At 39.7% G+C, this 12,896-nt stretch overlaps 1 protein-coding gene and 1 pseudogene across 1 annotated transcript; one reads left to right on the top strand and one right to left on the bottom strand.

Annotated features, from left to right (window-relative positions):
• Positions 1-4,061: 4,061 nt before the first annotated feature.
• LOC136465244 (protein FAR1-RELATED SEQUENCE 4-like) lies at positions 4,062-6,601 on the top strand (annotated as a pseudogene).
• Positions 6,602-6,807: 206 nt separating this feature from the next.
• LOC136465243 (uncharacterized) lies at positions 6,808-9,839 on the bottom strand. The gene is made up of 13 exons (XM_066464056.1): positions 9,744-9,839; positions 9,462-9,656; positions 9,210-9,390; positions 8,970-9,110; positions 8,673-8,854; positions 8,411-8,566; positions 8,115-8,287; positions 7,860-8,034; positions 7,665-7,763; positions 7,410-7,541; positions 7,226-7,326; positions 6,962-7,139; positions 6,808-6,834 (listed from the first exon to the last, which is right to left on the bottom strand). The coding sequence occupies exons 1-13, from the start codon at positions 9,837-9,839 to the stop codon at positions 6,808-6,810; spliced, it is 1,836 nt and encodes a 611-aa protein (XP_066320153.1).
• Positions 9,840-12,896: the final 3,057 nt, after the last annotated feature.

Below are 12,896 nucleotides of genomic sequence, written 5' to 3'. Positions count from 1 at the left end.
GCCTCACCGGCCGCCCCCTACTAATCATGTCTGTGGTAGTGACTTTCAGCTATGCATCTGCCGAGGACAAAGCCAGATTGGTCAGTACCAATGAGAGAAGGGATAAGGGGCTGAAGCCAGTTAGTGAGGACTTTGGAGATCCCCTTGATGGTAGAATTTTGAAGAGCAATAGGGCGAAAGTCTTGAGGCTTCCTGGCATCATCTTTTTTTAGGAAGAAGCACGAGATAGGATCTGTTGAGGCGCTCGATGGTGGCAGTATGAGAGTGAAAGGAATCAAAGAGAGAATATAGATCAGGAGAGGTGACAGGCCAGGTGGCTTTAAAAAAGGAAGTGTCTATACGACATCCGGCTGTTTCAGTAAAACAAAACAACCGGCTATTTCAAGAGAAAGAAACAGCCGGATGATACTGAAAAAAATCTGGCTGTTTTGTTTCAGTAAAATAGCCGGGATTTGACATCCATTAGCATCAAAGGGCAGTAAAAAAAAAGAAAATTAAATCCAAATTGGTAGCAGTGAACAAAGAAAAAGAAAAGAAATACAGTGACATTTTATACAAATATGTAGTTCAGTCAGATATCATGAAAAAAGTGACATAAAGAACAGACTCACATATGGAATTTGGAAAAATAACTATCCATTGTGTTAATAAATGAACAGTGATAGCTGCTCTCAGAGTCTCAGTAGAGGAGGTAGTGTTCTGCTGTCATTGTAGTCCCTCTAAGATGCCGATCAAAATTGGTTAAGCATCTGAATCTCACAGAGGAGGGCATTTCTCCTTTCATTTCCACTATGGTTTTCTCTGCTAGGAACCTTACTGCATTGAGATCCTACACAAAGAGATGTAACAAGCTTGGTTATAAAAAGATGCATTCAATCATACTAATTAGCTATGGAACAATTCAGACAATACACAAGGGCAATAAATGAGGATAAAAACCCTTTGTTTAAGAAACAAAACATTATAGCTAACATTGGTCAAGAGAACTAAATAACTCGATAAAGAAACTGAACTTAAACCTGATTATGAAACTGAACCTAAACCTTTAATCAATAGAATGCAGTGAAACTAATAATATGCACTAAGCCTGAACCTGAAACATAAACCTAATTCCAAATCAGGTTTAGGTTCAAAAATGCACTAATGAGCTATTTATTCCAACATCTGAGTTTATATCAGTATATACAATTTAACATTTTTTAATGAGTTTCACATACTTCCAAAAAACTAAACAAAAGCTTAAACTCAACTCAACTGCTGACCCAAAAACTGAACTCAAAAAAGAAAAAAAAGAATAACCTTATGAAACAAATGCAGCTTATTAGAGTAGAATTTGCAGCAAGGAAATTCTGTAATTGAAGATTGACTAGACATATAACAGAACAAACATAACTGTTATTGAAGATTGACTAGACATAAAACTGAACTGGCATAACTGTTATTGAAGATTGACTAGACATATAACTGAAATGACATAACTGTAATTGAAGATTGAAATGAACTAGTAGACATTAAACTAAAGAGAGAATGAAACTGAACTAACATGATTGTAATTGAGATGAACAGAGTAACTAAAAAGCTCTAAATAAATATAACCTGAACTAAGAATGAAACTAAGAAATAAAGTAATAATGAAACTAAGACCCAAAAGACAACTGAAACTAACCCCCAACCCATGGATATCCCCCCCAACCCCTCCCCCCTGCCGCGCAACCGCTCTCAGATTCGAACTCATTTCAGATTTTAGATTAAACAACACAGAAAAAAAACAGCGTTGGGGAACATGGAAAACAACAACGAATCAAACAATAGACTAAAACTATGAATGAAGCAATAACTCAATAAACTGAAAGCACTGAACACAATTTCCTAAATTTAATTAAACTGACTAGGACTGAATCTTTCCTAAATTTGAATAAACTGACTAGCACTGAATCTTACTGTAACAAAAACTAAATAAACTTACTATGACTACAAATGACTAAGACTAAAAACTAAAAATGAACAAAATAACTGAATCCAACATTAGAACTTCTCAGTTTACACTAAATAACCTGCTGAAACTAAATAACCTGAACTCTACACTGAATCTTACTAAAACAGAAACTAAATAAACTGACTATGACTACAGATGACTAAGACTGAAAACTGAAAATAAACAAAATAATTGAATCCAACATAAGAACTTCTCGGTTTACACTAAATAACCAGCTGAAACTAAATAACCTGAACTCTAAATGACTGAAACTATATGTGAAAAGATAGGGGGAGGAGAAAAGAACAGGGCTGGGGGAGGGGCAGCTGGAGAAAAGGTAGGGAGTAAATGGGGGATGCAAACAACAAGAGAAAAAAATAGCTGAGCCAATAAAAAAGACGCCTGAAATGAACGGTTTGCTGCCAATAAAGGCCATCCAAAAAAAAGGCCCATAAAAGGACAAAAGCCCAACAAGAAAAAATGAAGCCCAAAAAAGACAATGTCAAAAAAAAAGCCCACGAAAAAATTAAAAACGCCATAAAGGGAAGGCCCAAGCCAAAACCAAAAAAGAAAAGCCCAAAAAGACCCCAGCCAAAACTAGAAAAAAGAAAAGCCCAATTAGATACACTACTTGACCGAGCACACCAACCTCTTCTCCAAAACCACGCGAACCCCCCCCCCCACCCAGCAGCCGCCGGCTGCCAAAAAACAGATCGAAGAACAAAACCAAGAAAAGAAAACAGGAGAGACCAAGATGGAGGATGAGGACGACGTACAGCAACATCAGACTGAACTTCACGGGGCAAACCAAGTAAGTTGAAAAAAATCACTAACCTTCAAAATCAACATTTGGAGCACATGGGGATCCCCATCATCTTTCTGCTCCTATGATCACGATAACACTACAGGATCCCATTCATCTTGCCTGCTGCTATGATCACAAATAACACTGCAGGATTTACACCAAAAAAATAATAAAATTGGGATCACAGCCTGACAAAACACATATCATCTAACCCCTCACCCCAAAAAAATAATCTTATTGGCAGGAAAATCAGATTATCAGAAGATTCACAAGCAAGGAGAAGGGGAAGCAGCAACAGCAAATCAAGACAACAGATTCTAATACCCCAATCAGCTCAGGAAACAACTGGCAGGGGAGTTACACAGAGCTCATAATTGAACAGATAAGAAACTCCCAGGAAGCAAACATCATACCTGCTAGTGTCCAGGTACAAAAAATACTACCATCATGATGAATTTACAAGACATAAAAAGAATAAACCCTGATAGTGTTTACTGTAATTACAAAAATAAAAGAACTAATCTCATACTTAATGGAATTGAATATGCAGCATACATTTGGCCCATATACATCTTTGTTGTTGGGAGACATGAACACATAGGTATGACATTGACAAAAACATTTAAATATGCAAAAATTATATAGTCGCAATCAGTAAGAATAGTTTGTTTGCAGGGGTCACCAAACAATAGCAAGTGCACAGATGAGATCCAGTGGCCATGTGCAGGTAAAAAAATCTTCGTAAGAAAAAAAATAATATGATAACTTTCTACAACTTACATTTTGATAATCACAGTCACCTAGGAACATGAAAGCACATTACCAGACTTTGATGACTTCAGCTACTGGTACTGCAGCCAACAAAGTCATGAGGTAAGCCGATATTGAAAAGAACTAAGTTTCAAATACACCGAATATGGAAAAAAACTTATCTTCAACATAAATGCATTAATACAGCTTGTAGGGGGCGACTGTGGTTTGTCTATGGAGGAAAATAGCATGTATATAACAACCAGCAGATGCGAGGGAGACCAAGAAACAATGAATGGAATGGAGACAGGACAGTATGCACCCAATACATCAATGTGTCCTGCTCTAGAAAAAGACCCCCGAAGAAGTGACCTGCAGAAAAAAGTAGAAACCATTAGCAATGGCCCTGAAAGACACGAAGAACTGCAATACTCAAACAATGAATATCAAGACAATCAACTCATAGAGTGGGGTGAAGATTACTTAATTGATAGTGAAGAAGAACAATGACAGAATAGCATCTTCAAAAACATGAAGCTACAAGAAGTTCAAGGAACATCGACAACATCAGTAACATTTCAAGCAGTGAGCGTGCCACCTGAAGATGCTGACAGTGCAGAAACAAACAACAGCCAAGAACTTACTGAACAAGAAATTGAGGAATTCATTGCTGCAGAACAGGTAGCAGCTTCTGCAGGAAACAATGCTGACATCAATAGCATGTACACTCCACAGATAGGGATGGAATTTGAAACAAAGGAAGCTGCTCAACATTTTTTCAACTTCTATGCATACCTGGCTGGCTTTGGAACGGCTGTAGTAAAAGTCTTCAGGTCTGGAAGCAAGAAAAAAAAACAAGAGGTCACAAAAGTTGCAGTTAAGTGCAACAAGTATGGCAAAAACAAAGAACCAAAGACCTTACCACAGCAGGAGGCAGAGGTGGACAAGGACATTGGAAAAAAGAAAGGACCTAAAAGGAAAACAAATGTGGTAGTAAAAACAAATTGTCAGTGTACTATGGTTGCCAAAGAAGAAGGTCAAATCTAGAGGATTACTGGACTAGAATTAGAACACAACCATGACCTACAGCCAGGAAAGCATTTTGATGGGCACAAGTATTTGACAGACATGGAGAAAGCACTCATAAGAACATTAAATGAAAGCAACATTCCGACAAGAAAGATGGTAACCATCTTGTCCAATCTTAGAGGAGGACCCATGGCACTTCCTGTGAAGAAGAAAGACATTAGTAACATAAGAACAAAAATTAACAGAGAAGTCAGGGGATCAGATATGACTAAGCTATTGGACAACTTCAGAAACAAAAAGTCTGATGACCCAAGTTTCTTCTACAAGTTTGATTTGGATGAGGAAAATAGAGTTAAAAACATTTTTTGGAGAGATGGATCATCACTTAAATATTATGAAGAATATGGTGATTGTGTCAGCTTTGACACAACATAGATGACTAACAAATACAGGCTGTCGTTTGCGCCGTTTGTGGGGATAACTGGCCATGCTCAAACTTGTTTATTTGGATGCGCTTTCCTACATGATGAAACAGCAGAGACTTTCAAGTGGGTATTTGAAACATTTCTGGAATCAATGGGAGGCAAGCACCCTAGGTCCATCATTACGGATCAGGACAAAGCAATGAAAGCAGCCATTACAGAGGTGTTCCCAAATACAAGACACAGAAACTGCTTGTTTCACATCAAAAACAAATGCTACAACAAGAACCTAAAAGTCTTCGCAAAAAACAAAGGCCTCTATGAAATATTTGAAGACACAGTAAACAACTGCTTATCAGAAGAAGAATTTGAGTACTTATGGGGTAAGATGATTGAAGACAAAAAGCTAGAGAACAACAAATACTTCACAAGGATGTGGGAGACAAGGGAAAGATTCATCCCAGTATACTACAAACATGATTTCTTCCCATTATCCAAACCACATCAAGAAGTGAGGCTGTCAATGCAAGATTCAAAGAGAATGTGGGTCCAACCTATAGTATACACAGCTTCTTCTCAGAGTACCAACGAATGATAGAAACAATAGACATAGCAGAAAATCTAGAGGACCACTACAGTGTACAAAAAAGGCAGAAGGACCTAATGTTTGGCTACACATTTGAGATTCAGGCAGAAGAATTGTACAACAGGAATATATACAAAAAATTCCAGCTTCAACTAAAAGCTACATCTACATTAGCTTACAAAGAAATCCAAGAAGACAAAGTATTTCAAGTATGGCAGAGAAGTAACCAAGTTTAGAAACTAGAGAGGATAAAAAAGTACACTGTCCTAACTGACCTCAGAGAGGGAGTAGAGGAGATGAGTTGCATCTGCGCCAAATTCAACAAAGATGGAGTACTCTGCTTGCACATCCTGAAAGTGATGATTGAAAAAGAAATTAGCAGAATACCAGACAAGTACATAATAGATAGATGGAGGAAAAGGGGTCTTAGAATGGTCAAGCAAAGAATTGGAGAAAACACAGCTGACGCGCGTTCACTGCTAAGATTCAATATGCTATCAAGGCAATCTACAATAATCAATTCAAAGGCATCGAAAAGAGAGGAAGTAACAAAGTACCTTATGGCAGAAATGAACAGGATTGACTTGCACCTGGAAACAATTCTGATGTCCGAAACAACTGAAAACACTCAAGAAGAGGTACACTCCATTGAAGTGGAACAAATCAGAGGGGAGGCAAATGCAACAGTGAACAATGCAGAAAACAATATTGGGGATCCAGAAACAACAACAAAAAGAGGCAGGCCAGCATTGCCAAAAAGAATGAAGCCACTGATAGAACAGGAAAGAGAGAAAATGAAGCAAAAAGAAAACAAGAAGAAGAAGAAAGTAACAGCAAACGAGAGCACAGGTAAAGAATAAAAAAACCTCAACACTATTCTTGACATTACAGCAGTGCTATCATAATCAAAAGTTAAAAATATCCTTGCAGGATCTCCGATCAAGCCCAAGCCAAAGAGGATGAAGAAAACAACAAGAAACAACACTGATGCAAATGAAAAGAGTGCAAGAGGACCAAGGAAGACAGTAATATAATGCTATCATAAACGCATTATCAGTTCATGTAATAGGATATTACAAGAGACATTACAAGTGCATGTAAACATTACTATATTGTTCTATGTGCGTGCAAACACATCTCCAGAACAAAAAAACATGTTTTTGGCTAGTACCCTCCTCTGTACATTTTTGTTAATCCTATGTGATATAGCTCCAGCCATCACCCAGCGAGAAAAAAAAGCCTAGTTAATGACACGTGTATTGATCCACTGCAAGAAAAAAAAATTAATAACAATGATAACTTGTCCCTGGATAGAACCACAATCTAAAATATAAAAAGAAACATATAAATCATAAAAAAGGCTAATGCAACAAAGACTATGAGGGGACAAGTACCTGCTGGCACATGTTGATTACTAGAGACTTGTTAATAGTGTTTGCCCTGCTGAAAAACATATTGTTTGCGAGCTTCACCCTGATATTTGAAATATCAGATTGGTCAAACACATTCCTTAGATCAATATCTTTATCCCAGAGTTCCATGAACTTGACGGCAAAAATACCACAATCAACACTAGGGGCAGAGGATGGCGAAAAAAGTCAGCGGGCGAACCAATAAGAAAGATGATTGTTCAAAGAAAAAAACATAGCAAGACTTACATATCATTCTGTTTCGGGACTGCATGATAAGACACAGAGAAATCTTCCAAACTTGTATAGCCTTCAGCATGCTGATACCAGCACTCCTTGAAAGCAATAATCTGACAAAAAAAATAGGTAAAGTACAAACAAGGTACAAGCTAAGACCAGAGAAACTGATCAAGATAACATAAAATAAACTTACAAGCTTCGAGCTAGCATCAATTTGAAAATTAGCATTGGAATCGAAGTAAGAGTCCAAGAATACAAACATCTTGTTCTTCAGATCGACAATGAACACGAACCAATGCTTATGAAGGACTACTAGAAAACAAAGCTAAAACATATACATTAAAATTAAATCACATTTCATCAAAAAAATTTAAATCACATTACATAGCAGGGCTTTTATCTGTACATAGGAAGTGTAAAACAAAAAATAAATGCAAGGATGAAAAACCTTATCTGACAAATGAAGCTTGTAGGCAAAATTGGCACCGATGAACGATTTCTGGACTATCCTCACATCATCTGAGCAGTTGTAGGTATAAAGAGAACCCTATAAATAAAAAAAATTAGGCTGACTGACTAATGAACTTGAAAAATAAATAAATTAAAATTTAAAAAATTGAACAAGAATAAGAACAAAACATACCCCAACTTTTGGATAGAAAAAGTGTTTTTTCGACTGCCGAGGGTGAACATCCTCAAAAAAATAACGACACATCCCGGAAACAAAATAGTTATCAACTTTGCCCCCAGGCTCAACGGATTCGCCCAGTGAGGAATATGTCACACTGGTCAACAAAGAGAATTCGACTGCCTTCCAACTAAAAAAACAAAAGAGTCAGCGAAAAAAAAACATGATTGATAAAAGAGACAATACCAAAAAAAAAGAAACTTAACTTACCCACTCCATTGGCTATGAGCAAGCCCACAGATTGCATTATAGTAACAAACCTCTTCTTCAGTTATAGGAAATCTCTGGCCAGATCCGGTCCTCATCCTATATCTGACCTCTTCAAGCTTAGGTCTCTCATCAGAAATATTGATAACCGGTCTAACTGAATTACCAACTTGGACCTGAAGTGGTAAAAAGAAAAAAAAATGAAATAAAAAAACTTACTAATGGTTTGCAAATGCTTCTTTAACAAAAACAGACTACCCACGAGCGGGGTAGTCACAGCATATGGAGCAATGTCATACCTTTTGTTTCTTGTTCATGATAGGACCATAATCTACCATGGATGCAGCCTCATGAAACATACGATTGCCCTTACACATCACCAAAGGAGTGTCCAGGACCAGCATTTGCTTGTTCATTTTCAAACCATGTAAGAAATCAGAAGCTTCTTTTGGGTTCTATATAATAAAAGAAATAAGAAAAATCCATAAAAGATGGAAAGCTAAACAAGATGACACGAATACAAAAATATATTAACATGAAAAAACGGGAGGATTACACAACCTGAGGGTGAGGACTGATCCTAGCAGAAACAGGAATGTGGCCATTGTTGTGAACTCCTGTAGACTCATAATTTGGGGGTCTTGTGCAATTAACAGGATGCTGAAACCCTTCACCACTGCGCATAAGGGGCTGCTCGCCACTGTGCATTTGGAAGTTGTTAACAACATAATTCCCCTCAATACCTATAGAAAAATATTTACAGATATATTTCAGAACCAATGATTAGGTAAAAAAGTTAATATAGTACATAAGAAGAAAACAAACCAATCTATGTTAATGGGAATGACTTGTCCTTACCAGCAACATGAGTGTGCGCATTCTTTGGGTCTCCTGTAGTCTCGTTGATTGGAATTCTTATGCACTTCATGGGTACGGGGAACCCTGCACCACTGCGCCTGGTGAACTGCTGAGAACAATGCACGGATGGGCCTTTTACAACTGAATTCCAAAAAGTATAAAAAAATCATTACTACTTATAAAGAAAAAAAATTAAAACAAAATGCAATAAATTAAAATTAAAGAAAATACTAAAAATACCTCCAACATTAGGATCTAAAATAGGAGGAGGAGCAGTGTTTCCTTTGGAGTCTTTGCTGATCTGTGCAGCATCTGACAATATATGAAGGACACTAAGGACTAAGCTCTCAGTGGGCATCTTACAGAACCTACACTTCCCATATGAACTCTCATTCACGAGCTTGCATAGGTCGTCAATGACCTGAAAAAAAAGTTAGAACTACCAAACAGACAATCAGTAAGTTAAAAAAGGCACCTAAGGGAAAAAATTACATTAGGATGCAACTGATCACCAAAATACAAAATGATATCCTCCTTAAATGATGATGAATCAGGAATAGCATTAGCTTGATCATGGCGAGATGTACTCCCTTCTTGCACAGGGTCATTATGCAGATTTATTTTCTTGGCCTCACAAAAACCAACAAACTCCTCCAGCAAATGAAGATTCGCAGATGACATGGAAGCCTGATAAACACTGAAAAAGCTAATAATGTATGAAAAAAGAGCTAATTCCATACTAGATTTATTTAAAAACAAGATAAAGAAACATACATTTCTAAAATAATTCACATAACGAAGAGCAGGGCCAACTCGATTGTTATCCTGCAGCCCGTGATTGCCGCAACAGGGATTGCTCGTATGAGCCATAACCCTAAAAAACAAAATGATATCCATGAATTCAAAGTCAAACTAACAAAAGCAAGTGACTAATTTTCATTACTTGCTGCTGCTGCTACACACATCCTACATGCGACGACGGCCTCTCTGAAAATCAATAGAGGCCGGCATCATCAGAAACTAACTAAAACTCTACAATGAAATAATACATCACTATTCTGGAAGATTAACACTAAAACTAAATCTATAACTGAAACTATGCAGCTTCAGAAACTAACTAAAACTCTACAATTAAATAACACATCACTATTCTAGAAGATTAACACTAAAACTGAATAGAAACTAAAAAATAAACCTATAATCTGAACAAAAAGATTGCAATGGTTCACACTGGTAGACTCTGAAGAAAACTAAAACTAAATCTAAAACTCAAACTATGCAGGATCAGAAACTAACTAAAACTCTACAATGAAATAATACATCACTATTCTGAAAGATTTACACTGAACTAAACATAGAATGTACTGGAAGATTCAAAACCACCCAGGACATGACTAACAATTCACTAGAACTAAACAAATAGTCAGCAAATCAACTTGAGCATATATAAACTATTCACTTGAACTGAACAACTGAACATGTAACAAAGGAGATCGATCTAGCTCCTTGGTCACAGAAACAGCAGAGAGGGAGAGGGGCAACGAACAGACTGCTTCCAGACAAAAGAACAGGCCACCAGGCCTAGTGGTGCTTGGGCGCCTGGAGCGTGCGGCTCCTGCTGTGCGCGACTCCCTGGAGCCCGCGCCGGGGACACCAGGCGCCCCGTCCTGGTGGTAAGCGGCGATGGACGGAGCAGGCTGTGGTCCGCCGGGGACGCCCGCGCCCGTCGCGGTGAGCAGCGACGGAGGCAGCGGCCGGGTGGCTAAGGGATCTTACACGCGACAGCGCGGACTCTCTCAAATCAACAGAGGCCGACGACGACTACTCCCTCCAATCGACGGCGGCCGCAACCCTCCCTGCGTCAGACTAGATCCACCGGCGCACAACGGGTGCGGCAATGGCGGGGATTTCTTCGGTACCAGCGAAATCCTCGAGAGACAACAGATACAAACAGCGGTGACGCCAAAAGGAAACATGGGAAGGGGAACAAAAGGAACTTAGCTCGCCGAAACCCTTGACAGCGCTGGCCGCCGCACCGGAGCCGCCGCGAGTCGCCTCAACTCGGTTGCGGGGGGAGCCAAATCGAAAATGGGGGAATCGGGAAAGTGGGAAACAGCCGAGAAAATTCGGACGCCACTACCAAGAAAGTAAAAAAAACCACGCTGGCCCACGGTCAGAAACTGAAGACGACGACGGAGATGGGTGCCGCGCGCTAAGATGGATCGGACGATCGAAATGAAGACACAAACAAAACGAACGGCCACAAAACCGGCTATTTTGAGCAAATGAAACAACCGGCTAATGTATAGCATTTCTTAAAAAATGAGGGGCCAAAGCCATCTAGACCCGGGTTAGCATTGGAATGCATATGACGGCAAGCATGATGGATTTCGGCCCGGTCGAAAGGGGCATCTAGGTTACTAAGATCCAAGGGCCCCTCTAGATAGAGCTCACTGATATGAAATCCCCAATTAGTACTACGAGCACAGCCCAAGAGATTAAGGTAGAAGGAATGGAGGACTGCCGCTTTCTGATCATGGTTATGTAGCTCACAGCCTTCGTGCTCGATCACTTGGATCTTGTTATGCCGGTGGCGTTGATTGGCACAGGCATGGAAGAATGGTGTTTTCGTCACCTTCAATAGCTGCCCTGATTTTACCTCTTTGTTTCCACAAAAGCAGTTTGGCATGGGTAACTCTGCTGAGAATGTTGACAATGAGAGTTCGCACATTGGATTCAGAGGTGCTTAAAGGGCGAATTTCTTGAACGCGATTCAATAGATTGACGACAATCCTGCAATCTGTTTCCTGCTGAGTGAGGTTTTGTTTTCGCCCCCTCCAATTTCTGAGCGCAAAGCGGGTTTCTTTAAGCTTGGCGGCAAGCACAGCAGCTGGATCACCGTTGTTCGTCCGACAACACCAGGCTGTGGCAGAGACCTCGCGGAATCCGGGGCACTGAATCCAATAGTTCTCAAAGCGAAAGAGCTTAGACTTAGGGGTGGCGGTAGAGAAATCAATCTTTAGAGGAACATGGTCAGAGGTGGTTCTGGTGAGAGAAGAGAGGACAGTACCGGGAAGCCTCTCATCCCAGGCAAGATTAATGAACACTCTGTCCAGCCGCTCAAGAGTAGGGGTGTTGCGCTTGTTAGACCATGTGAAGCTTCTGTCAAGGAGGGGCAACTCAACGAGGCACATTTTATTGCAGTCGTTAAAAGCTTCTGCCTCAGATAGCCGAAAATTAGGATTATTCTTCTCATGAGCATATCTTATCATATCGAAATCTCCACAGAGCATCTAGAAAGGCCGGTCTGAGCTCAGGGGAGGATGAAGCATAGACATTGGTAATAAACAAGGGGAGATTAGTGGTGGTAGAGGCGAGAAGAGTAGAAATAGTATTAGTAGTAGAGGAGGAGCCAATGGAGGAGAAAAAGGAGTCTGACCAAGCAGAAAGGATACCCTCACATGAACCATTGGCGCTAGCACAATGAAAGTTGTTAAGGCGGCGAGGGAGGAAAGAGTAAAGTTTGTGCTTAGGGATGTCAGCCAACTTAGTTTCTTGAAGAAGGACTAGATTAGGGGTAGAAGAAAGGAGCTCAGCGAGGACATCACCACATTTAACAGAATCACCAAGACCTCTCACATTCCAGCTGAAAACTTTGATGCTTCTATTCATTAAGGAAGTGTTCAACACCATACATGGGACAGTGCAAAGAGGCAGCTGTCAGACTATCTACATTATTCAGGCTGCAACCTGGGATACAAGGTGTAGGAACACAGATAACAGATGTGCTACAGAGAAGCATCTCATAACTTAGTTAGGAGGGGAGTTCTTGGCGCCACTACTAGTAGGAGCAAAATTGGGAGCAGGTAGCCTCCCGGAGCGGTAGATGGCGCCACCGTCATGCACGTCTTCTTGGGAACCCATCAC

This window comes from Miscanthus floridulus, chromosome 7 (assembly GCF_019320115.1).
Source record: "Miscanthus floridulus cultivar M001 chromosome 7, ASM1932011v1, whole genome shotgun sequence".
Taxonomy (NCBI): Eukaryota; Viridiplantae; Streptophyta; class Magnoliopsida; order Poales; family Poaceae; genus Miscanthus; species Miscanthus floridulus.
This window is presented reverse-complemented; position numbering and strand designations above follow the sequence as displayed.